The 27618-nt window shown below is 41.0% G+C and overlaps 1 protein-coding gene across 1 annotated transcript in view; it reads right to left on the bottom strand.

The window, feature by feature from the left end:
* Positions 1–4695: 4695 nt before the first annotated feature.
* The window catches only part of Cdh17 (cadherin 17), a 30154-nt gene continuing 7231 nt past the window's right edge, over positions 4696–27618 (bottom strand). The window contains exons 5-12 of the mRNA XM_076836026.1: positions 26120–26196; positions 24017–24208; positions 18218–18462; positions 14444–14574; positions 12065–12304; positions 7584–7700; positions 7337–7450; positions 4696–4796 (exon numbers count right to left, since the gene is read on the bottom strand). Coding sequence (XP_076692141.1) covers positions 4696–4796; positions 7337–7450; positions 7584–7700; positions 12065–12304; positions 14444–14574; positions 18218–18462; positions 24017–24208; positions 26120–26196 — 1217 coding nt within the window. The remainder of the gene's footprint in view (positions 4797–7336; positions 7451–7583; positions 7701–12064; positions 12305–14443; positions 14575–18217; positions 18463–24016; positions 24209–26119; positions 26197–27618) is intronic.

Genomic DNA, 27618 nt, shown 5'->3' on the forward strand with positions numbered 1-27618 from the left:
CTTCCAAATGCAGCCTTTGGATTCTAGAGTCACACATCAGCTTGATGTGGCAATGGAAAAAATGAAAATGCTCTCCCTCAATCAGATGAACAATTGCTTCAGTAGCCGCCTCTTCCTTGACCTTCCTGCCTCACTGTCCTCTCAGCCAGCTTGCCCAGGATGAGAAACACAGGGGGGGAAGGGAGCTTTGAATTCTCTGCAAATAAACCAATGACTATTTGAAGACAAACAACAAATGGAGGTCTCAGGAAAACTTAGACTTTAGCCATCAACATTTACTACTCCTGGACTCCAGGCACCCCTCACCCTCCAGAATTGCCTACTACCCCAGGAGGACATCCTCCTTCAGAGCCCAAATGTCTTATAGGTGACTTAGAACATCTAGCAGATACTCAGAAAATCACTTTGAAATATCGAATAAAACTTGGGCTAATGCTGGTATGTAAAAATAGGGATATGGAAAATCAATAAAAAAGGAAGTCATTGTTTTACAAAACTATTCTTTGTTCTTTACATTGCCAATGGTATTCATTTATATCACCATTTCTCTTAAGCAAATGCGCAAGAGGGTCACTTCTGAGAGCTGCATATGGTGAAGAGACTTTACTGCTCCCTGCTTGGCTCTGGCCTATGGAAGGGGCTGTCTCCTGCAGGCGAGAACCAGCTGTGTCCTTCTTGGCTTGGGCAGGGGAGTTTGCAGAGTGACTCAGGCTGCTCTTAGTAGAGGGGTCTCTGGATCTTTGGATGGCTTTCCCGATAGTGGCACCTCCTGCCTTCCTTGAGTTCCAAGTAATTGTCTCTGGACATCTGGGGGAAGGTCTGTGTGGACCTGGTTAGGGTTAAAGATGCCCAGGAAGTTGAGGGGATTGAGAAGGGAACTGGAGTGGGGGTGTTCTGAAGAAGGATCCTGACTTAGGTTTTGTATTAGTCTGCTCGGGCTGCCATAACCAACACCATCGACTAGGGGACTAAGAGAACACGGAGTCTCTCACAGTTCTAGAGGCTGGAAATTTCAGATCAAGGTCCAGAAGGGTTTGTTTTCAAAGTCACTCTTTCTGATTTGGAGATGCCTCTTCTTTTTCCTCCTCACTGCATCCTCATGTGGCCTTTCTTGCATGGGTATGTATGTATATGAGGGAGGGGAAGAGAGGGAGAGACGGGCACAATTGGGCAAAGCTGACCACCTATGGCCAGAAAGCGAAAAAGAGGAAGAGATCAGGATCCCATAATACCAAAGCCTGGGGGCAATAGAATGGGGGGTTGTTTAAAGGGTCCAGAGTTTCATTTGGGAGGATTCAAAGGTTCTGGAGATGGATGGTGGTGGTGGTAATGGTTGTATGACTATATTTAATGCTACAGAGCTGTACACTTGGTGAGGTTTAAGTTGATATTGTAAGAAATATTCTTTCTGATCACTTGGGTTTCCAAGTTTGCCAAGTTACCATGATGCGTGCTGCATTATACAGAATCTTGGAAGCAAATAATTTCCTTCCACTAGATACTGTACAGGTAATCTCCCTTTTTTGCTTGTGCCTTTTCTATATCAGACTAATACCTTGTTAGCCCTACTCTTCCTGCTCTGTAGAAGGCCCTGAGACTTTCCACATAAGCTCTCACAAGAACCTCCACCTATCTCCCCAACCCACCCCTGAAATCCTCTTGGTCTCACAGCTATTTCTTCAACATTCAGAAATTGAGGATCTTTGTAATTTATAGGTCTAGGTTAGCACTGTGACCTGCTCTAAGAATATTTGAATGGAACATCAGGGTTTGTGTATAGACAAAAGGAGAGTGGAGTGGGAAAGAGTTTGAGGGGTCTTTGAGGATAGTGTGAGCAAATAAATACAAAAGATGAGTTATAACATTTCTTTAGTTCAGATTGTTGAATGGGTGGCATTTAAATGGACAAGATGAGTCAGCTATTTCATTTATTCTTTAATAAAGTATGAAGAAGCTACCATGAACCAGAACTTCTGCTCACACAGTAGCACTGAGGTTTCTGAGAGGTCCCAGACTATTTGGGGAAATCAAATGGGCACTAATGGCAGAACAGGAGAAGGGCCATACACAAATATATATTCTGTTGGTTGCAAGGGGTAGAAATCCACTGTGCTTTAGAGTCAAAGGAAAAAACATTGGATCAGAGGCTAGAAAAGCCCAGGGCAAGTGTTTTCAGACACAGTGGGATCCAGTTACTCAGCATCTTCAGAATTTTCCCCCTCATCCTTCTCTGCAATCCTCCTTCTAAGGGAAAGCCTACCTCTTATGGTAACTGGAATGTATTAAGCTTACTGCTTGTTTCTTACTATTTTAGTAGATTACACATGAACAGAGTCCTTTTACAAGATTTTCTACCAAAATTGTCAAAGTAAATCTGAGATCAAGTACCCAACTCCAGATCTGGGAGTAAGCCAATCTAGGGATTGGCTCTACCCTATTATATAAACTGGGTGGTAACTGGGGGAGATGTTTTCCTTTGGGAAACCCAATGGCTCCTAAAAGAAGAGAGTAATGGGTCCTGGCTGGGGAGAGTATTTTTTGCACCACAGAGTGGCAGTTTAGATAAGGCAGAGATGACTTCCCAGAGGGACCAGTGTTTACACTGGACCTTAAGATTGGGTAAGATCTGATTATGGGATGGTGTAAAGGTTCAGAGAGAGAGGATCCACCCAAGAAAAGGCAGAAGCATACTGAATAATCAGTTATTTTAGATGAGAAAGTTCTGTGTGATCAGCCTGTTATCAGGAGATACCAATAATTCCTGGGAGGACCACACGGTGGTGAGGCAGGAGGGACTCAGCAGACATAACTTGGTCTTCTAGTAAGGCTAATAACATTGTATTGTTTTTCTTATTTTAGGAAATTCTAAGTGACCTAAATGTCCCATTAGTTACTCCTTGGTTAAAAATAGGCAAACGTTGGTCTGAGAGGTACATGCTTATAGTCCCAGATACTTGGTAGGCTGAGGCAGTACGATCACTTGAGCCTGGAAGTTCTGGACCAGCCTGATACCCCGTGCCAATGGAGCTGCTAAGACAGTTGGACTGTTCAACTTGGGATACAATTCACAAAGATTTTCTTTTGATGTTCTTAGATTTGTTTTGCCTTTTACTGTGAAGTAGACCAAGAGAGAACATTACCCATTGTGAGAACTATCAATGATCCCTATGTGAAGACAGATAACTCATTTGAGAGGCACCATGTATCTTATACAAGAAACTGGTACTGAGGTTTCAAAAACAGCTTAGGTATTTCATTTCACCTTTGTGCCTTTAAAAATCTAATAGATCACAAAGAAGATAAAAGATGATAATTTGTGACAAATTAGTCCTTGGTCTTCTTCCCCAACTGTCATAGGAGCACAGTTGAGTTCTTCTTGGTTAACAATTCTCAGAGATGGAACAATGTTGAATGCTCCCAGGCTTCACACCAAGAGCCCCACAACAGCTCCAGACCTAGAAATGCTCAACAAAGTTCTCATTTAAAATTCTAAAGTTCTAGTGTACTTTCCAGGAACACCTCAACCCTGACCCTATGAGCAGGAGAGACTCAGTCCACTCAGTTGCTTTTATTATCCCATAGACACTTGCTCTTAGATTATTGAGATTGCCTCCTATGTAGAAGTAAACAGCTATTTGTTATCCAGGCTTCAACAAATAAAGAAATAAGCCAAGAGATTGGGGAAACAAAACCAGCCACACAACGTTTATTCTTGATTTGTCACCAGTTCCATGCTTCGGTATTTTCTCCACATATTAAATACATAACTAAAACTATTAATATACAAATAAAACATGTGCAGTGCTGGGCATTGTGGCACATGTCTATAATCCCAGTGGCTTGGGAGACTGAGATGGGAGGATTGCAAGTTCAAAGCCAGCCTCAGTAACGATGAGGCGCTAAGCAACTCAGTGAGACCCTGTCTCTAAATTAATACAAAAAATAGGGTTGGGGATGTAGCTCAGTGGTTGAGTGCCCTTAAGTTCAATCCCCAGTACCCGCCCACCCCCCCCCCCAAAAAAAAAAACATGCGCAGCATGTAAGCATGGTAGGAAATGAGTAAACCTCTGGGTAGTGGTGGTTCCTGTACCCAGGTTTATGAAATTGGCCCTTATAGAAACAGGGCAACGGTGTTGGGTACCTTCTGAGGTTCTATGCCATTCCTAAGCTGGAGGTTGTCCATCAAAGAGTAGAATCAGTTCAAGGTGGTTAGTAACAGTTTCTGTTCATAACAAGAGCCAGGGATGCTCTTTTATTTTTTTCTTGGGTCGTCTTTGTTCTTTTGACAAATGTTCTCAATTCAGTACTATACCCCAGGAGATATGGACAAAGGGGGCACAAGATGGAATCAGAGACAGCTTAAATGGAATCCAGCTGATAATCTCCTTAATGAAGCAAAAATGTACAGAATATCTAATCATCTTTTCCTAAGGGGAAAACATTTTTGGTTTGGGTTAAGTAGCTAAGTTTTTTTGCAGAGGGGAAAAAAAAAATGTCATGGGAAATGGAAAAAAATCTCTAAGGTCTATAGCACATGAAATATCTAAGTACTAAAATATTAAAGGGCAAGAGGGAATATCTGTAAAAATATATACATAATGCACGCATGGATGAAGAGTATGGATGAAAAGTAAGATTGAACAATAGTCACTGTAAGAGCACTTGGTTTATAGACTCCAACATTCCTTTTCAAATTCAGCTTCTCAGAGGCTGGACTTCAGTTGTCTGAGCATTTTCAACATTATCTTTGCCTTTATCATTCTTCATGCGGATAAACACAACTGCTAAAATTATACCTAAAAGAGAAAACCCAGGGTCAAATAGATGGAATCTTCAGATGAAAAGTAGAATCTTCTTAGGAAAAAGTGACTCACACAGCTTCATTTTTGTTTGTGGTTCAACAATGTTTCGTTGTCCTAGTGAACAAGGGACTCTAGACATTGGCTTTCTTGGGTAAGTAACACTTGATATTAGTGTTTATCAAGTTCCAAGTCATATCTAACCTGCCGGCTTTCACTGGCCTTCTACCAGGGACTATAGCCCAATGTCCTACACTCCTGCATGGATAAGCTTCTGACGGCATTTCCTGAACTTTGTACATATTCAAATAGTCCTCCTCCCTTAGAGAACAGTTCCATCAGAACAACCAGAGAGCTTTTCTGAGCTACTCACCCACTTACAGCCTACTTTCCTTGTCTACACAAAATATACATTTTCTTTGACACCCTCCTTGTAATTCCAGCCTAGGTTATTAAGGGACATTAAGTAGAGTGCCTAAGCTTTCTGGTTTCTCCCATCTCTGAACTCCTACAAATTACATTGTACACCTTAGCACAAATGTTACTACTATGAAAAGGGGATTTTTTTTAAAAGAATACGTTAGGTATAAATAGTCACGATCTTTATTTTTATGTGGTACGTCAAACGTTTTAGGCGAGTGCTCTACCCCTGAGCCACAACCCTAGCCCCAAAAAAGGGACTTTAAAGGAAATTAATCTCTGTACATTTACAGGACAAATAGCAGAAAAGACTCGATACTCAGAAGCCCATTAAGAATCTTATAATAACCCCAACCTTCTTTCAAAAAGAATAACAGTATGAGGCAGGAAAGATGGTGGAATGAGACGGTCATCATTACCTTAGGTACATGTATGATTACATGAATGGTGTGACTATTGTATACAACAATATAGAATTGAAAAGTTGTGCTTTATGTACACTGAATTGAAATGCATTCTGCTGTCATATATAGAATAAAAGGAGTATGAAATTGTAAGATCCCATTAGTTCTACCCATATATATGTACCCCCAACTTCATCCGTTCATTAACTAGTTGTGGGATTACAGGATTAAATGAGTGTGTAAGAAAACTGTTATCTGGTACATAAACTCAAAAATCCTTTCAAGGTAAGTGGGCAAAATAACAGGTGGAAGGGAGCTTGGTAAGTGAATGGGGCCTACAAGAGCCCGTCTCATTAGCGTGAAAGGTGTGTGGCAGGCAGTGGTTCTCAGGGAAGCATAGTCACTGTGCATGTTAGGGTGGGCTGCAACCATGTCATAAGGAGTTTGCATTGACGGGAATAAAGAAAATAAATCCTTTTTAGGCCCATAAATCATAGTCTACCATGATCATTTGGGTCATGGGAGAAAAGACCAGAGCTAAAGAACAATCAAGAATACTTAGAACAGCCAGGCACGATGGTACACGCCTGTTAATTCCAGCATTTTGGGAGGCTGAGGGAGGAGGATTGTGAGTTCCAAACCAGCCTCAGCAAATTTGAGGTGCTAAATAACTCGGTGAGACCCTGTCTCTAAGTAAAATACAAAAAAAGGGCTGGAGATGTGGCTCTGAGTTCAATGCCTGATACTCCCCAAAAAAAGTAAAAAGAATACTCACAATAATCCCCATTCCCCTTTTTATTAGAGAAAGTATGTTACCCTCACCATACGTGCACCTGACTGAAGGGGTTAACAACTGAAAAGGGTAATTACAATAGTAGGCGCTGTGTTGTTGGCAAAGAGCGCAAACTCAAAGAGGGAGCCAAGGCAATGATGCAGTGGAGCTATTTTGGGTCAAAGAATCAGGGTCGGGTCGTGAAAATATACAGAGGGCGGTTTTGTCGCATTCCAGGCATGTCAGCACCTCCAGTGGCAAGCTAACGTCTACCTATTCCAATAATGACAGAGATTATACCTCTGTGTCCCCCCAAGCACGCTGCGATACCCATAGCTGGGCACTGCAATGACATTACTCTTTTATCATGAAATCTGGGTAACTAGCCTTAGAATATAATAATTTAGGGTTTGGAGCTTTATGTCCCTCAGGGGTTCATGGTGCTATGGGGGAGGTGATGAGATCTTTGAATTGGGGTCTTGTGGAAGAAAGGTATTCCAATCCTTCAGGGAATGCCCTCAAAGAGGACCATGGACTCCCACCCCTTTCCTCCTCTCTCATTTGTCCCCTGCCATGAAGTGAACAGCTTAATTCTGCCACCACATGTTCCCTCCCCATGGACTCAAAAGCAAGAGGTCAATCAGTTATGGATTGGAACCTCTGAAACTGTGAACCAAATTAATCTTTTTAAGTTATCATCTCCAGGATTTGACACCGTATTGTTAAGCTGACACAAAGCCTCTTATATTCCCAAACTAAAAAGGCAGTGATATGTATAGGGTTACTTAAAGCAATCTCTCCAAACCAATAAAGTTTGATGTGGTTGGTTGGAGATCTCCGACTTGTGCCTAGCTTGCCACGTGAGCATCCACCCAAGCAATCCACCAAGGCAGTCACTGAGAAGAACTTGTGTTTCTGAGGCCTAGAGAAGCTGTACTCACCAATGACTAGAAGGGTTGTCAGGAGTATACCAACTGCCATAGCCACAGTGGGCCTCCCTTCCTGTGTATCTACCGGCCGGAAACAACTTCCTTCCACGCATGGGCAGATAGTAACTGAAAAAACAGAACAGTTTTTGGTAGGATTAAATTTCAAGTACATGGTGCAAAATTCTACAAAGTCAAACTTACCTTTAAACTGCTCATGGTGACAGATAATATCCTAAGTTGCCTGCAGTAAAATACCCACCTGGTAAAGAGACAGTCCCTTCCAAGGGTGGCCGACCCCCGTCATTAATGCGGATGGCGATTTTATAAAGTCTTTCTTCAAAGTTTGTGTGCTTGGTGGAGAGTCTGGCATGAGTGCCTGTCAAAACAGGGGAAAAGTGAATGAATGACATGAAAACACAACTTCTGAAGCCCTGGCTCACCAGGAAGAGAACTCAGCTTTGTATTGAATACAAAGTTGGGAAGTGGTTAGAGATAAGTTAAATTACCCAAAGCTATCACCTACATCCTTTGAGTGTGTTGTCTCATAATGCTGAATGGTTAAAGCATCCTTTAAATTCTCAATTCATGATTTCTAGGTAGAAACAAATACAATTCTTTCCAGTAGTTGGCTCTATAAGCATTGCCCTAAACACTCAAGTAGCAAATATTAAGTGACACACGGGGTTAGATTCCTGTGAGCTTTCAGTCACAACATTTTAATCAAGTGATGAACATATTAGTGTGTTTCCTGCCTGTTTCTGGCTAATATCTTATTTAACATATATTGTTGACTCATTAACATTGAGCTCACAGCTAGCAGGGTCACAACCCCCACCTGAAGGCAGCTTATCTACCATGTGTGCCTTCTCTCTAAGGGACATCACAGCCTTCTTTTACTTGGAACACTAGTTGGCCCTTCACTCTGCTTTAGAGCCATTTAAATAACAAAATCCCCAAGGAAAAGCAGAAACATTCCCCAAACAAGGCTCTAAGTAGGTTGCTAAAGAACATTTGCCAAGAGTGTGAGCAAAATCCAGAGGCCAAGCATCACCTCGGCTGGGAGTATGCATTGTGCACTCTGGAGGGGTCCGTGAATGCAAAAGCCTGTATTAAGTATTGGTTTGGGGGTTATAAATCTTAGCTAGACAATGATTTGTAAATATATAACCTATAAGTAATGAGAATTGATGTCTACAGCATGGTGGGTAGGGAGTACGTAGGAGGGAACATCTGTAGAACTGATCCTGAGTTTTTAACCTGCTCCTCCTAAGCTCTGTGACACTGGTGAGTCATAGCATCAGTAGCCCTGAGAGTCTCTTCAAGTCCTGAAAGAAGGGGATGTTATCCTCTCGTTCAGAGTACTTCCCTTTTCCATTCTTTTAGTTACTTTGCATTCTTAATTTTCTATAAGACTCACATTTCTAGAGACAGTTTTGATCTTGTTGCAACTCCCTATTCATATACATGCCTAGAAATTTTCCAGAGTTTTGTGAAAGACTTTTAGATTTCAAAATTATTTTGGCATACACTTTCATTTCTAGAAAAGATGGGATAACTGGGATCAGATTTAGCCAGATAGATGGCAAAAGAACAAATTATGAAACCATAGTTTTAAAGACATTGGCTTTTAGATAACAAAGGACAACCATCCCTGAAAAATAGATGATATAAGTCCTACCATTGCCTCTAGCTTACTACTTTAAAAGGTCCAGGCATGACCTTGAATTGAGGCAATGGAGCTGAATAAGGATATGGATATTAAGGCAACTGGAGTTCACAGAAGCAAGTACCTGGGAGACAGCACCTGTGTACATACTAAAGTCCTTATCCAAGTATTGGTCAGAATATATACATTAGGTAGCTCCATAAGACTGGGGAAAGAACCCCCTAATAATTAGAACAATCTTTGTGAACTCCCAAGAACCAAAAACTTCATAATTTAAGGGGCATCAGGTAGAGTTCACAGAAGGGTTTTGCTTCAGACATTTGGAAAATAAAACATTGCCCTTGTCCTAACCAAACAATTGTTTAAAACTAATGCTTTCATGTTGTTTTAAAACACTTTCCAAGTAACTGAAGCTCAAGATACTTATGGGAATATAAAAACATTCAGCATCCAAATAACTTAATAAAAAAATTGAGACATCCAAGAACAGAAAAATGAGAAAGCAAGATGTCAAAACAGACCCAGAAATGACACATCATGAGAACAGTGGACAAGACAAGTTACTGTGGTCATATTCTCTTCAGGAAGCTAGAAGAAAGGTTGAGAATGTTATATATAGACATGAAGACCCAAATTAGAGATTAAAAACTAAACAGTTTGAGATTTTCTGAAAAGATGAAATTAACATCAAATTGGGGAAAAAAAAAAAAAAAATCAATGAATTTAAAGTTGCATAAACTATTAAAAATGGAGACAAACCAAAAAGTTAACAGGGTATCAGTGAGCTCTGATGGACTTAAAGTGGCTTAAATACATGTATTGATTGCATTTCAGAAGAGGAAGAAATCAAAAAAAATTAAATAATGAGTAATATTTTTCCAATTCTGATGAAAACTCTAAGCCCTTATTCCAGAAAATCGGTAAACCTCAGGAACAAGAAAAATAAATAAAATTACACCATGGCAGGTAATCAAGTTGCTTTAAAGGAAAACGGTCTCAAAAATTTTTAAAGTAGCTCAACCATATGTTCTCCAGTCATGATAGAATTAAATGAGAACCAGAAAGATGTATAAAATATTCTCTAAGTATTTGGAAACTAAACACAGGTCACAGAAGAAGTCTAAAGAAAAACTCTTTTGAACTAATGAAAATGAATACAGAGTATATAAAACTTTGCAGAACGCAGCTAAAATCAATTTATAGCAGATAAACTTATAGCACAAAATGCCTGATAAAAAAAATTTTCTAATTGCTGCAGCTTCTACATTAATACAATAAGAACAAAATTAAGCACAACATAAGAAGAAATAAAACCTAAACAAATACAAAACTGATGAAATCAAAAGCTGGTTCTTTGAAAATGCCAATAAAATTAAATTTCTAGCTAGATTTATCAGGAAAAAAATTTCTAATGTCAGAATGACATCACTACCTATCTGCAGATACTAAGATAATAAAATGAATAACTGTATACCAACCCATTAGACAAATCAAACAAAATACATTATTTGAAAGATGTAAAAAAGCTCAACCAAAAAGAAATTGAATTTGTCATTAAAATTTCATACACACAAACCCAGTTCCAATGTCTTCTTCACTAGTTAAGTCCTCTCATGTTTTAAGGAAAAACTAATACCAATATGAATCAGTGGTTAAGAACCCCTGGGTTTAATCCCAGTTTAAAAAAAAAAAAAAATGTGGACAGGAAGAAAAAGTGTTGGTTCCAGACAACAAAACTTTCTAGGTAGAAAGATCTATGGAACCTGAAAAATAAATCAAAGTTATAGGATATGAAATCAAAATCCAAAAATCAATTTTATTCCTATATTTTAGAAATATGAATTTTAAAAGAGCATCAAAAATATGAAATTGGGGGAATTTTTCAAGAACTATACACTGAAATCTAAAACTTGCTAAGAGAAATTAAGGGAAAACTAAATAACATGGCAACATATGCCTTGTTTCCAAATTAGAAGACTCGCCAAAGTCTCATAGATTCAGTACAGTCCAATCACAATCTCTGCAGGCTTCTCTCAGTAGAAATGGACACACTATGTCCTGGCATCTACATTGAAATGCAAACCAGCTAGAAGAGATTACACAGTTTTGAAAAGTGATAGTGGGAAAATTTTTCTACCTAATCTCAAGTCTTATAGAGCCATGGTAATCAAGATAGACACAGATCAATGAAACAAAGGAAAGTTCTGAAACAGATCCATATATATATATGCCCACTCAATTTTTGCCAAAGTTGCCAACATAGTCCAGTGTGGGAAAAGTACAGTTTTTAAATGGTGTTAGCTCTAATAAAAATATCCCTTGATCTTTACCACATATCCTATATAAAAACAGATGAATTATAGAGACGCATGAAAGCTAAAACTATAAAATTCAAAGGAGACAGTGAAAAAATGCCATTTCCTGGGAGAATATATTTATAAAAGATCTGTGCTGGAAAATGAATATATAACAATGAATCCCACTACTGTGTATAATTATAAGGCATCAATAAGTTATATATATATTTTTTCAAATAGTAACTTCTGGAAGTGGAGAGCGACTCACAATTTTAAATATCTGACAAAGCACATGCTTCTACATGTATTTATAAATGCCTACAATTCAACAATAGAAGCCAATTTTTAAGAAAATGGAAACAATATCTGACCATAAACTTCACCACCACAGTTAAATCGGCTCACAAAAAGATGCTTTACTCATTAGTCATAAGGGAAATATAAATTTAAATCTTTTAAGATGCTACTCTACACTCATTAGAATGGCTAAAATTAAACTGAGCATAGCAAGTGTTAGGGAGAACTCTGGCTCACGCCCATACATCAATGGGAATATAAAATGTTAATTTGGGACACAGTTTGACAATTTCTCAACTGACTTAGACATTCCATTCCTTGCTATTTAACCAAGAAAAAAAATGAAAGGACATATCCCTACAAAATACTTGTGCATAAGTGTTTCTTTTTGGAACATGGAAGCAGATCTGTGTTTAGGCAAATAAAACTTCATTTCATCGCCTATCAATGTTTTCCCTCAATAGAGTTTTGACAACTCACCGTTGATTTTGGAAACTTCCCAGTCATTTTTTAAGTTTTCACTGCCAAGGGCAAATGTAAACTGGGGACCCCGAAATGACTGCTGGTCATCATCAGTGGCCTCAAAAATGACACTTCCAGGTGCAGTGAGAGGATGGCAGATAAACAGTCCCGTGTAGTCCTTGACGAGCCGTGGGGGGTTGTCATTCACGTCCATGAGAGTCAGGTGGAAATTCGATGTGGACTTCAAAGATGACCCGCCTAAGAAATTGAATTATTGGAATATGGTATCAGCATGCTCATTTTCTTAGTAACAAAGAATATTTATTTTTTTAAAAGACATTTTTAATGTCTAATGAGGTGTAGAAAGAAACTTTTAGTAGTAATAAAACCAAGCTTTTGATTCTAAAAGTTCTGTGCTGAATGTCACATTTCAAAATATATTTTTTTAAAAAAAAAAACTGAATATTTATGGGTGAGAAGACTGAGGCTCAGAAGTTGTGTGGCCTACCCAAGCTCACACAGCTAGTGACTGGTGGAAAGGCTTCCGATCCAGGAGTCTAATGCCCACAGCCTTCTTGACTCCTTAGCACTACCTTAGGCATAGAAGTCCAGGTTTCTAAGCCTCAATTCTTCCGCTGAGAAACATGTAGCTTTGTGAGGATCTCACATGTGCCTGAATGTTCTAGAACATAGTAAAGTCTGCACAAATATTTATCATGCTATAGAGATGAAAAGCATGTCCTCTGCTGCATGGCCAGTTGGTAGCTGTATGATCTTGGTTAAGTTTTTAAATTTCTCAGTGCACTGGTCTCCTTGGTCACGAAACATGATCCACTGTAGAACCTTCCGATGTGTCACATGAGGAGTAAGTTGTTATGCTAAGTGCGTGGAAAGGGACAATCGGTGCAATGTAAACATGGACCATCTTTTCCCTGCCATCAAACAAGGTTCCACAGTTTCCCTCTGCTTCAGTTCCAGTAAGCCCTGTTTTCTTGCCCCTTCTCTGATTCCAGGAAAGCCTGTTTTCTAGCTTCTCAACTGTCTTCTACACCCTGGCTGCTCTGCACCAGAGAAAAATCCCCTGGTGTTCTTGAAGTCATTTTGTCTGTTTACTTTGTTTCAGTGCCAACAACTGAAAATGGAACGGGGTTTTGGATTGTGGTCTTGAATCCTGAGAAGCTCTTCGGACACATAGAAGTGAAGTGTTGATCCCAGGGCATGACGTAGGGGAGCATGAGGCATAGGAGCTCAGCCAGAAACTTCCTGCTGATTAACGGGGAGCTTTTAAATCAAGAGTTAAATGTATACAATGTGATAGTGGAATGCGCTCAACCCAAGGCGAGCGACGGGCCCGTCCACTCGCACGTTCGTTCCGAAGTTGGCACTCAGTTCTGCATCTCTGCCTGCTTCAGTTTAACTTGACTGCTGTGATTTTTTTCTTAATCTTTTCACCTATGTGGTCCATTTCTACGATTCCCTTCTCTGTTCCCCATTCCAGCCTCCAAACTCAAGCTTCACATTTTTTAAAATGTATTTACGGTCTAAAGCTATGTTCAGTAGTAATTTGTTCAATTCTCTTTTTTTGGTAAGCCACATTGATATCTCTACTAGTTAATTACAGCATCTGATCTGCATAATTCCTACTGTACATTGGAAAAATTCATTTAAATGCACAGAAACTCCAATTTTAGTCAATCTTATCACTCACAAGTATACTATTTCTGTTTACTTTCATCTTACTCTTGAAAAATCCCCTAGAATTCAATATTTAGAACCAGTGGGCAACACCTATCAACCACAACTGAATTAAATGGATGCAAAGATCATGTAGAGACGGCTCAAACATCCTGAGCATATCTGTGCAATAGTCTTCTTTCAAAAGTTCACCCTGTTTCATCACAACAGATACCCTGGCCTCCCCCAACCTACTGAAGCAGAATCTCCAAAGGTGGACTCCTGGCTCTCTATTGCCAAGCTTGCCTGGTAATTCTGATGCATATCAAAGCAGAAAGAATTCCCTAAAACATTAGAAGCAGAATTTCACAAAGGGTAAAACCTGAGGCGCTACAATGTAAGCCTCAAGGACAAGTCAGAGGACCACTGGTCTGACTTGGCTCCCAGGAGACATCTACAACTACTTCTTTGGAGGAGGCAGAGGGGGCAGCCAGGAGCCCCCAAAGAGAAAGCAACATCCCTGAAGCCCGGCCAGCCTTCAGGGACACAGCTTGTTTCTGCCTTTAACAAAACCAGAGAGGGGGGAGTGCTCCTACACTTTGTCCCCTTCTAGTTGTTCCAGTATGGTGGTTTGACCTTGAGTTTCTCACTCTCTCTTCAGTTTTATTGCTCATTTCTATTGATGCATCCCATCCCCCCCCACATCCGATTTATTTTGCTTACCTACTTCAGTGGCCACGACTTGTACCTGATACACACTTTCTGCTTCCCTGTCCAGCGGAGCCACACTAAAGATCTCACCAGTGACAGGGTCAATTTTAAGCCAACCTCTTGTGTCGCCGCTCAGTGAATATCTTCATAAAATGAACAGAGCAGAAAGCTGCATGACTATGCGTGAAAAGAAAGTTTGCACACTGCCACACTGTGTCTACATTATCACTTGTATATTTACACCATTAAAAGACTCGTTATCTCATCTTTTCAATTGCAATATCACATCTTTCAAAGGATTCGCTCATCCTTGCAAAGTGGCGTTTGCCTTTTAGGAAAGGTCTAGTTGCAAGTGTGGTAAGAACATTTTATACATTCCTGGTAATCAAAGAACACAAGTTAAAGCAACCTAGAAGCATCTTTTAAAGTCTTTCAGCATATTGCCCCCTCTAAGGAAACCGGAGCACCCAGTGATGGAGACATTGGGTAAAATGGGTAGATAATCATAGACTGCTGGTGACACCGTGAATTCCTCATTCAAGAAACATCAGTTGAGAGCTTACTACCAGGCAGCACACCAACAGAGGGTTTATGCCAGTGGAGGAGGCTGACACAGCAACAGATACTTCCCAAAAAGTGTGGTAAATACAATGGAAGGGGCCCACCGGCATCTCAGGAAAATTTATGGCAATCTGAGAAGTCTTTTCTGAAGGCGATGTTAAGACAGGCAAGAAGGGTGCTTCAAGCGGGACAGGTTGCACAAGCTAGAACAGAGGGGCCAAGAATAGCTTGCTGTGTGAGACTCAACAGCAGTGCTGGAATATATACTGAAGCAGCAGATAGAAAGAGATGAGGCCACAGATTTGAAGGTTGTCCCAGCGGGAGGGGAGAGCAACCATCCTATGGTGGCAAGTGGAAATGGAACCCATTGGGAGAGATATGAAAGACAAGACCCGAATCACAGGAAGACCAATGGGTACAACACATCAAATCCACAGAGATGTGCATGTATTTAGACCAAATACTCTCTCTCCTGGAACATTTTACCTAAACATATAATAGAAGTTAAAAATTAAATGCATACATATATTCAAAATATTTTCTATGATGAAAAATGCTGAAAACAGTCAACTTGTCCAGGAATAAAAGAATGATCAAAATTCTGCTTAAATTTTTCCCTTTTAAGTATACTGTATAGGCCAACCACAGTTACATGGGTGCTGAACAAGAAATCCTCTGTATTTGAATTTCACTGTGAAAGAAGTGAGAACTTTTCTGAGGGCTTGGAAAGAGGAGTTGGGCGATTTGGCTTGCTTTTTAAAATATATTGTTAGTTATGCATGATAGAATATATTTTGACATATTTTATATATAATATATACATATATAATGGATTATAACTTCTCATTCTTCTGGTTGTACATGATGTAGAATTACATTAGTCATGTAATCATATATGCATATAGGATAGTAACATCCTATGTATTCTACTATCTTTCCTATTCCCATGCCCTGTCCCTTCCCTTCATTCCCCTTTGTCTAATCCAACGTATTTCTATTCTTCCCTATTCTCCCCGTTACTGTGAGGTAGCATCCCCATATCAGAGATAACATTCAGCCTTTGTTTTTTGGGAGGGGGATTGGCTTATTTCACTTAGCTTGATATTCTCCAGCTTCATCCATTTACTAGCAAATGCCATGATTTCATTTTTCTTTAAGGCTAGATAATATTCCATTGTGTATATATGCCACATTTTCTTTATCCATTCATCTGTGGAAGGGCACCTAGGTTTGTTCTATAGTTTAGCTATTGTGAATTGAGCTGCTATAAATATTGATGAGGGTGTGTCACTGTTGTATGACAATTTTAAGTCCTTTGCATATAAACCAACAATAAATGCTGGTGAGGATGCGGGGAACAAAGTACACTCATACACTGCTGGTGGAACTGCAAATTGGTACAACCACTATGGAAATCAGTATGGAGACTCTCCAGAAAACTTGGAATGGCTTACTTTCTTTAAAAGCTCACTGTGACTGCAGAACAGTGAATTGCCTCAGAACAGTACAGGGGATGATAGGAGCAAGGGTGGCTTCAGAGCTGAGAGGTCAGTGGCTTGGTACATGTCAGAGGGAGTGAGAATCATTAGGATTCTGGATATATTTCAACAAAAGAATCTATTACATTTGCTTATGGATTCTAAAATGTATGGAGCTGGAGAATTAAATTATCCAAGCCAAAACTTGAGCCATCCCTAATTCTTTACTAACTTATTACTTGCATCTGAACTGACTGATCATTCCTAAGATACTCTTTTCATTTATCCTTCAGGACCATGTCTTCCCCGTCTTGGTCTCCCTCACTGACCTCAACTACCCAACTGCAACTTCCTGGTATGTAGATGCTTTCCCTGATCCATCAGAGAAATGTTCTTAGTTGTTTTTGTTTTCTCCCCCTTAAAAATTAAAATTTTTATTAACTTGTTTTGGACCAAATGATTTTTATAGCATTTTCAGGAAGGAGGTAGAAGCATTTGTTAGACAATACATGGCTGTATGATTTAGAACTTTTTCTCTCCAGCATAATCTGACTCATAAAAAGCACAGTATCTATGCTATACTATCTAGTAGAACTTGTTTCTTTTTCTCTTTACAAAACTGGAGAAGTAGAGAGTAAAACAGCAGATGCTAACTTTTCTCCTAGCTTTTGAGTTTGTCCCCCAAGGGTTCATGTATTGGGAGGTAGGGCCCTGGTAGTGGGGCAGAGTGAGAGATCCTTGGGTCAACTGGCTAGTGCCCTCAGAAGGGATTGTGGAACCCTATCTGTCCAGCTTCCTACCAGGCAATATGATGTCTTCCCCTCGCACAGGCTCCTGCTGACGTGATATCATCCATGAAGTTAGCCTGCCTCAGGTATTTGGTTCTGGTAATAAAAAATGGACTAATATATGCCATGACTGATAGTCCAAAAAGATATTAAAATTCATTCTAAATACCTAAACGACAGCTCAGTGGAATGAATGATTACCTTCAGAAGTTTAGAGAAATATGGGAAATTGTCATTTATATCCACATGCATATTAAGTCACTAGTGGCAAAACTAATATTTATTATGCCCTAGATACAGAAAATGTCATACAATAGAAGCAAAAGATCCAAGTTCAAGACCTATCCATATGCTTAACTGTACGATATTAAAGACTGTACCATTTATTTATGTATATACGTACATATCTTGAGCAAATGATCATTGCACATTTTTAAGGCAAATCCATAGGAGTCCTATTCCACTTTTAAAAATGACTTGAGCATTACTAAGATGGAAATTGTAATACATTTTGTTTAGCCACCTCACCTTGAACATTGGCTCCTCCATGGGTGGGGTATGGAATGAGTCTTGCTGCCTAGACAGGGTCTCTGGAAAGCCTAGGAATGTAAGCATCCTACATCCAGAAGATTCTTAACTACCTACAGTGGCCTTATCTGTTTAGTTGGGCTTTTGCTTCCTTCTATTTCTGGCTGGAACCTTTTCCCAGCCTCTATGACTGGCTTAGACACAGGGCCTAACTCTCTGGCTCACCCAATCTGTAGGAGGTGAAGTCCACGCCTCCACTCACCAGCCTTTGGTTGGAGCCAAACCTGATGTTGCCTGATCAAGGTCACAGACCTGCCTCTGGCTGCTGGGTCAGGAGACAGCCCTGGAGCCAGTGCACCTTCCCCTCCTTCCTCATCCCCTCTGGCTGTGGTTGCCCCAGGCCACAAGGCCTACCCAGCCCTATTTTGTACCTGATGTCCAGACCCTCAGGATCCCTGGCAGTTGCGTTGCCCACTTTAGTGTTAATGGCAACATCCTCTCTGACTTTTGCTTGGAATACATCCTGGGAAAATACGGGTGCTTCATTCACATCTGTTAAAATAAGCTTGAACGAGGCAAAAGAGCTTGCGTTGTATGTCACACCAGATACAAGAGGCTCAGGGTTTTCTGCTTTGAACACAATGTTGGAGAAGGCTGCCGTTTCAAAATCAAGAGGCTGTAGAGGGGGACAAAAAGAGGGGTTATATTCCATTCCTTAAAAGGGTCATTCCCTCTAAACCTTTAAAAATCTCTTACAGAGTAGTAGTTCTTTAATCCAGCCTCAGTTGTTCTGCCTCTCAGAATAGCAGAACCATGAAAAAGTCTTATCTGCAGGACATACTAGAGTTTCCAATATGCTAATGTGCATTGTGACTTTTCTCAAATGCACTCAGTCCTGGGAGACTTCATTCATTCACCAGAAACTTATTGATTTTCTCAAGACAGTTCTCAGAGGACAGTTTGTAAAATGCTACAGAGATTCCTACTTTGCATGGAGAAATCTTTCCAGGTGACCTCAGGACCCAAGTTCCGAAATAAAAGACTTTAAACTCAGGGAGGATGGGAAAAGAGAGCAGATAAAATTGATAGATGATTTGCTGTCTTTCCAGGCTGTACCGGATGCGACCAGGAATGGAAATCAAGAAACCAGTTTCAGATTAGGATGAAGAAGAATTTAGCAGGTAGGATTACCAACAATAGAAAGAGTTTGCAAATGGTAAGTTCCCAGCTCTGAAGTTTCCAGGCACAGGCTTAACAACATGTGGCAGTTAGCACAGAAGGGAAAAAAAGAAAACTATCATATAAGCAGTTGGTTCTATAGAACCTGTGTGGTCTCTCTCAAAGCAGAGTCTCCAAGAGCCTATAGGGGAATTCTCCTGCCAAGAGTAGACAACCCCAGCCGAGGCCTTCTTAACTAGGCTACAGCGGTGGCTGAACCCCCTTGGAACTAAAATCAAATATTTTTCTATAATGTGTCTTTTTTGGGGAGGAGGGAAGAACTTTTATCAGATTCTCAAAGGGACCCCAAAGTATGAAGGAACCAATGTCCAACAGATCTATCTTGGGTAATGGAAACTGCACTACCCTATTCACTTTTCCAAGATTTCTTGGTGAACTGACCTTAAAAACTAAAATTAAAATTAAGGTTTAACACATGGAATATCTTTTCATGAAGAGAAAAACTGAAGTGGGATGGCATTGGCCAGCTGCCCTTCCAAACAACTGAAGCTATTCTTCCCCTCCACCAAGGTTTGGCTCAATGGTGTCCTCCTCATGTCTTCCCTGATTCCTACCCTCTAACTGTATCTAAACCAGGACTCTAATGGCTAGTGAAGATCCAAAAACACTAAACAAACAGTTCCCTAAGAGGAAGAATTATGTTCCTCCTCACTTCCCACCTCGTCCTTGACATGCAGTACCATAGTATGTCGGTCAGGAAATGCAGTGAGAAAAAAGGTTTGGGCCTTGAGGGCTCCAATGGAAAGGAGACTCTGGAGGCCATTCTCTACTTCTAGAAACCCTTCTCCCCATGCACAACTATGCCTTAGTTTAGGGCAATGAGAAGACCGTCTTGTGAAAGAGGAAGAATTATGTAACTCATAGTCATTTGAGATAGAAAAAGCACTGACATTTTTTAAAATGATATAAAATTCTATAAGCCAGCCAGGGTGTGAAAGGGGTTGCTCCTAGAAATAAGCACCTACTATCTGCAAAGAATGGCCCCTTGATGACCTCTTTGATCACTGCACATATCCCGTGGGGCCCTCACTTAGAGGCCCATGATCTCCCCATCTCAGGGAATGATGCTAATGGTATCCAACTGAAATATAGCCCTGGTAGACCCAGAAGGAAGGTCCCGAAGTCAAGACTAAAGGACAAAAATAGATGGGACTTGAAATTCATCAACCACCCTACCATGCGGGCTAAGGACACACTCTTTGTTCCTTGTGGGTACAGTCAAGCCCAGTCTCAGGCAGGTGGCAGAGGAGGCCTGTCCATCCTCACCACCCAATGGATCTTGAATCTCCTGACTGGCTTTTCCATACCATCTCTATAGTCCAAGAGGCAAAGGGATAAAGAAATGAGAAAGTATTTCTGCAAGTGGGAAGCAGCCAGTTACCAGAATAGAATGTGTGAGACTGAGAGGAGACAGAGATGGTTGTGTACATCAAGGCAAAGAGCTGGGCCTTTGATTGTCAAGGTCAGATTCCTGTCTTAGAAAGATGGCTCTAGGAGCAATTGCATGAGGGCTGGGCTCAAACCAGGGAATGGACAAGAGTCAGGAGACAGTATCAGTGCCCCTTCTACATTTAAGAAATGGAGGGACAAAGGAGCAGCCTGACACTGGGTATCCATCTGCTTTACTTCCACACTTGAATAACACCCAACCAAATCTGCCAGGGAAAGAATTAGAAATGAAAGGTACTAAATTAGCAAGTGATAATTCAGCAAAGCGAAATCAGGGCCAAATCTCATCAAGCCACACGATGGCCTTTCATGGCAGGGGTTGTGTGGCAAAGTCACATCAAGAGACCGTCGCAGCCTCTTGGGATGCACCCATCGGGTGAACTAAAACACCTGCTCCTGTCACAATGTGCCTGAGGGGTCAAGCCAGTGATTTAGAGGCAACATGGAAAAAAAGGGCTGAGGAAGAAGAGCCGAGATGGGGGATATTTAACATTTTCACCCAAGGAGGGAGATGAGAAAGCGGGCACATTAGGTGACACTGGAACTGGTTAAAAAAAATAGTCATGAATCAAGAATTCAGAAGTATCAGCCACAATGGAGCAGAGACAAAATCTGCATTTAAAAATTCAACGCAAAACCCTGAGTTTCAAGGAAGGGGGTCCCAGAAGAGGTATGATGACCCAGGCAGGGCTCAAAGAAATGTCCTTCCTGATCAACACCTGCTTAGCCCCAGAGCCTTGAATTTCTGCAACTTGCTTAGTCTGAAGAATCGCTTGGGGCATTGTCAATACTCTTGGTTTCCAGGCTTTTCCCTGGAGAGGCTGAAGCAGCAGTCCCTGGCATGCCATTCAACTCTTAAATCAGGCAAGTTTGGTCCCCTTAGGCAAGAGGGAAAGCACACCTGTCAACAGATTCCCAGCTCTATTCAATCAGAATTAAGGTAGTGCCAGACATTTATACAGTTGGCTACATGCAGGATGCTGTGTGAAAAGCTCTATATGTATTTTCACACTTCATTCTACAATATCCTTATGAGGATGGTGTTACCATTTTACCCATTTTTATAGAATGGAAAAACTAGAGGCCTGCAAGGTTACATCATTTGGTCAAGGTCACAGAGCTAGTAAGTGGCAATGCCAGGCCTTGCAGAAATCACTTCCTGAGAGGACTCAGAAGCCCAGGTCAAATTCCCAGCTCTGCCATTATGGGGAAGCCTGACATCATATTACTGTGAACTTGTCTATACAACAGGGCTTACTCCTGCCTCCTTCCATCAGGGGCAGTGTGAGAAATACAGGGCACAGGATCCTTCATGAAGGAAAATGATGGAAGTTGTCAGACATGAATTCCTCAGTGAAATTTCCTTGTAATTCAGAGAAGAAAAATCTCCCCCAGCATAGAGCTCTCTAGGGATTAAGGGAAGATAGTGACCTGCCCACCTGTAATTCAGATAATAGAATTCTGCCTCTGATAGGTTTCTTAATCATAATTCTGAGAACTTGGGACATCTCAGTGACACAATGTTTGTCTAGCATGTGTGTTCGTAGTGCCTTTATGGCTTCATAGGGACACAGAAATAAGACTAAGGCCTCCTTAAGAAACCACATTATGGAGTCTTTAAAACAGTAGGAACACCTATATTAGTCACTTTTTTCTGCATTCTGTGGGCTGACATTTGGTGTCTCCCGATCTAGAATCCACACCTGAGGGTTGGTTTTTACTCAGCATTGGAAACATCTTAATTTGAGGTCCATACCCCAGAGTTAGCTACTACATTCCTCCAGCTAGCACCACCTCAATCAGCACTGGAAGTCTTGTTAATTTGCAAAGTGATCTTACAAGAGATTTTCTTAGTGATACTTTTGCTATTAAAGATCCTTAGTCTGGCTGAGCATGGTAGCGTATGCCTGTAATCCTAGCAACTCATGAGGCTGAGGCAGGAGGATCACAAGTTCAAGGCCAGCCTCAGCAACTCAGTGAAGTCCTAAGCAACTTAGTAAGGCCCTATGTCAAAAAAAAAAAAAAAAAGTAAAAAGGACTGAGGATGTAAGCACCCATAGGTTCAATCCCTAGTACAAAAATAAAAATAATCCAAAATAAATTCTGAGTTTGGTTAAAGAGACAGTAGCCCAATGGTAGAGCAAGTGCTTAACATATGAGGTCCTGGGTTCAATCCCTAGCACTGCCAAAAACTAAAAACAGCAACAAAAAACTTTCAAAGACTGCCTCTCTTGAATTTTGCCAACAGGTGCATATATCATGTCTGGCCCAGCAGCTTGTACTGAACAGTGTTCCAGGGCTCTAGTTCTAGATCTATTCTCAAGATCACCTTCCTTTGCATGGTCAGACGACTCCTACTGCCCGAGTACTGTTATCACAGTGTCCAAAGGACAGAAAGCTTGGACTGCTGAGGCCCAAACCACAGGTTGAATAATTGTGATGTGACTGTTAATTATATACAGGAAAGATTTCAATTGCTCCTTCAGTTAAGCAAAATTTATTGAACTGCACTATATGCTAGGCAATATTCTGAACATTCGAAATACAACCACATACAGAATAAGGATGTTTGGTCAGAGGCCTGCTCTACTATAGTAAACCAGCTCATGTCAAGGCTGCATGGGAGGCTACCAAAGCTCTCACCTACCACAAATAATTGAGGTTCTCAACTTCTCCCTAGAAGTGTCCATTCACCAAAAGTAGCCAGAGTAGCTTAGGTTGGTTCACAATAAGCCATGCTAAAAAATGCTGATAATGTGGGAATCATTCTTGTCGAGATGGGTAGGTCTCTATCTTCCCTTAGATCACTAGAGAGCACTGGTCCTGTATAAAAGAGTCTCACCAACATGCTGTCTAGCCACCCACTCAGACACAGCCTTCTGCTTTCCTTCTGAGATTCTTTGATTCCAAACAGACAATCACAAACAGAAGAAGAGAACGTAATGGCGTCTTTTTCAATGTCGGCCTTTCACAGAATGCTGGACTTGCACTAATCCAAACACAGACCTCTCCGCTGAAACCCAGTACAGCCTTTGTCAGAGGAGGGACATGTGACAACAATGTCCTCTGCATTCTGAGACGCAGTCCCAAGCTTGATTCAGCACTAGCACTTTTTCCCCTTTGCTTCAGTTCATTTTCTATTAGTCTTTATTATTAGCCTCAACTTGCAGTTTTCCTTTATTCTGGCTCAAAACTGTCCTCCAGAACCTTTCTTTACAGCCTCCAGCCCACTATACTGCAATCCTTCTGCAGTCAGCCACTCTTGCACATTCTCTATTGCTCTACCTCTGGGCCTTTTTAATCATAAGTATTCTCTGTCTCCCCAAGGAAGGCCTTAAGTGTACTGGATGACAGAGTGCTACTGACAAATGAGTCATCTCGTGAACCCATCATGTAGACTAAGGAGGAGAGGAATAACTCTGCCAAGAGTCTACCACCGTGCCTGAGAGGTCACTGCAAATGTGTCCCCTTTGCTGATGTCTTCACACAATCGTAAGTAAATTAATACACCAAAAAGACAAATCCATTAAATGGCCATTTACCTTTTTGATCGTGACATATCCTCTATTGGTTTGGGGGTCTGTGTCAACCCCCAGTCTTCCTTCACTGTCTCCTTGTATAATCCGATACAGGATTTTAGAACTTCCAGTAAATGGCTCATCAGCATCAGTGGCTTGAATGGTTAAAATGATGGTCCCAACCGCTGTGTCTTCAGGGAGAGTCAGGTTTCCATACTGTAGAGGAAACACATAATGTCCTTGGCCATCAAGCATAGTTGCCCAAGGGCAAACTTGTCCCCGATTTCAGAATGGACACAAGTCATCATTTGTACTGACATTTACCAACCATGTTTTTCCCAGTGATGAATAAGTTGTGGTTGATTTTAACAGTCATATTCATGAACCAATAACCATGGTACAGAGTACATTTCAGAGACCCACTGGCAGGATTCCCAGACAGAATCTCACTCTGATACCCAATATGTTGAATAACCGTCATGATATTTTAATTTAATAGCAATAATAAATAGCTACAATATATTGAGTACCTACAATGTGACAGGCACTCCGCATCTATTAATTTTGTTCATTAATTTATTTAAATGAATTTCATACTTTAATTCTTGACCAAGGAATAGAGCCTAAGAGCTTGAACTTGGGAGTCAACATACTGGGTAAACTTGCCATTTGTTAACTGAATGACCTGAAGCAAGTTACCTCCCTTGAGTGTCAATTTGATCATAAGTTTAATGGGGACAGTAATAGAATCTATGTCATGCTTCCTGTAGGGATTAAGAAAGATAATAATGCATCCAAAGCCCCTGAATATCTGGTACATAAGTAGGGCTCGATAAATGTAAGAAAGGTAGCTATGTTATCTCCCTTTGACAGAGGAGCAAAGGATTGGACAGGTTAAACCCACCCAGGATCACACAGCTAGTGAGTCCCAGAATCAGGATTCAAACCCCTGTGTCTCCAATTCCAAAGACGATGCTGTTAGTCACTGGTGTGAACCATTCCCCAAGTCCCCTGAAACTTCCCCAGATCATCTCTCCTCATCTTAAAGACGTGACTGGGAGGACCACCACAATGAAGGAAGCATATTCTCTTCCCATAGCCATATCTGCATTTCTAAGCTTCTGAGACATCCAGAGCAGAATTTTTACCTTCAATCTAAATAATATTGTCTAGATGAAATGCAGAAAAAAAAAATCAATATTGGGAAAGGAAAAATTGCTCAAAAAATGGAGCCCGAGAAAAAAACCCGTTCTTTATTTTATACTTGCTTAACCTTGCCTCTTAGACGAGTTCAGTAACATCTCTTACCATTCCAACCCCCATCATACATCAATCCCCTTCTTTGTCACAGCCTTATCCCTATTTTGATTTATGAACATCATGAGAAGGCTCTGGGCCGCCTCATAACTGACTTCAAACTTGACATAACAATCTAGCCAAATGGGCGTCTCTATCCTTCAAAATAAACAGACATTCCTTTGAAGGAAAGCAGTGGGAAAATCATCAGCAAGTCTCAGGCCTGTATTAATGACAAAAAACAGTGATTTGCATTTTTCTTGATGTCTATATTGAGCTTTTCTTTATGCTCAATTCTCCTCCTAATTCTTGCAAGTATCTCGAGCACCTTTTTCTTCCATTTAATCCAGAGATTCAATTCTTCTTTTCTCTTACCCAAATATTGCAAAGTGAGTTAAGTCAACTGTATTTCAAAAATTAAATTTTTTACTCAAACCAAGAATTTTGGCTTGGTTGAGAACTACCAATAATCTACTAGTTGTCCAGTGCGCGTACACACACACAAAATCTACAACAATAAATGGCAAACAACCACTAAGTTCCTTTCAGTTTGACAAAGATTGTGGTTGTAGTTTTTAAGCAGCTCTCAGAATAAATGAGCTGTTAGCAGGAGTTGATAAACATTCATTCCCAGATCCTGTAACAATGAATGTTATTGTTCCCTAAAGATTTCCACTAAAGATGGTGCCTGTGTTTATTACTGGTTCATTGACCAAAGCTACCTGTCAGGTACGATATGTTCCTTAACTAGTATCTCTGCTTCTATCCCAGAAGTCAGGATTTAGTAACATGAACAAAGCAAAGAAAAAACAAATGGTCTCAACTACTCACATCTGACTTTTCAAAGATGGGAATCTGATCATTGATATCAATGACATGGATTTGCACAAAACAGGAGGTCTTGAAATCTGAAAAACAGTCATATCACAGAAATTTTCACCGCAAATCATGCATTAAAATCAGAAACCTGTAAGGAAAAATTGGCAAGAGACGTGACAACCGTAGCCAAAATTTCACAACTGACGTGCAATTTGTGTGGAAAGAGGATGCTCTGTTCCCCACCTGCACCAACAGGCATGGGAGGTGTGCACTGAAGAGAGACCAAACAGAAGTTCTCCTGAGCTTTCCATTGCCCTCCACCTGCTGTCACCCTAGGGAAGGCTTGTCCCTGAGGAGGATGGTTCTTTCTGGGGAGAGCAGCCTCCCTTTTCTGACTAGTGAAATATAAGCCGTCTTCAGTGTCCTGTGTAAAACTATCCTTCCAGAAAGCCTTCTTGAGGCATCCCAGGAGCTGTCTTTCCTTCTTGAAGCAGTTCTGTCCTACGTCAGCTCTGTCCCCTGGGATGGAAGATTCAAGGGCACCAACTCCCGTCCCTCCAAGTCAGGGAGAAAGTAGTACAGTTATCCAAAGGAAGCTATGAGGTAACTTGTGGAACCCTGAGGAAATGGCACAGGCTTTGAGGGGTGGAGCTGACAAGCCAAAGACCCAGTCAGACAGCAGGTAGATCCTAGATCCAAAATCATCATGCAGTGAAGGTGGGGGGGATGCCTGAGGAGGGAGCCAGAAGGAGAAGCAAAATGAAGGTTCTTCCTAGGGGCTGCAATCCCAGCATACCGTATGGTATAATGGTTAAGCTTCTGGTTCTGGGATCCCACTTAGAGGTGTGAATGTGGGTGTGTCTCTGGGCCTCAGCTTATCTACCCAAGGTGGATAAGCACAAAATTGAGGTTCTAGTCACAATACAAATTGTTGGGGCCTGGTACAGGGACGTCACTATGTTGAAGTGTCTAACCTGCTTTACCCATTTCATCTTTACCAATAACTCCATGATGTAGTTGCTGTGATCATCCTCATTTAAAAATGGAGGAAGCCAAGGGATACAGAGATGAGGAACCTCTCCAAAGCCCACACAACTAACTAGTGGCGGGGCCAGGATTCAAATCCACATGCTGCTTTTGTCCTCCCCATGCACTGCCTGCTCTGAGCCCCCAGGGCTGACTTATCAACATCGTCAGTGGATGTCACTGCCCCGTGGGCAACAGTTGGGTTCTGCCAATGGGAGCCCCCACAGGACTGGGGGGAAGGGGCAGGAGGAAAGTGACTGAGGTGTCCCTCATTCCTGGCTACCAACTAAGGTCTTGCTCCCCTGGGGAAAGCTTCCTCCCTTCACCCCTTCAGGCTTCAAAGCCTGTCAAAGCCTTCTTCCCTGCTTCACAGCTCCTATTGGTCTCCCTTAGCCCTGCTCATGACCTTTACAAATAATCCTTGTTTAAAATGTTTGGTCACTCCTTTTGAGAAGGTCATTCATTTTCTGCTCAGATCTTGATGA

This window comes from Callospermophilus lateralis, chromosome 16 (genome assembly GCF_048772815.1).
Source record: "Callospermophilus lateralis isolate mCalLat2 chromosome 16, mCalLat2.hap1, whole genome shotgun sequence".
Lineage (NCBI taxonomy): Eukaryota > Metazoa > Chordata > Mammalia > Rodentia > Sciuridae > Callospermophilus > Callospermophilus lateralis.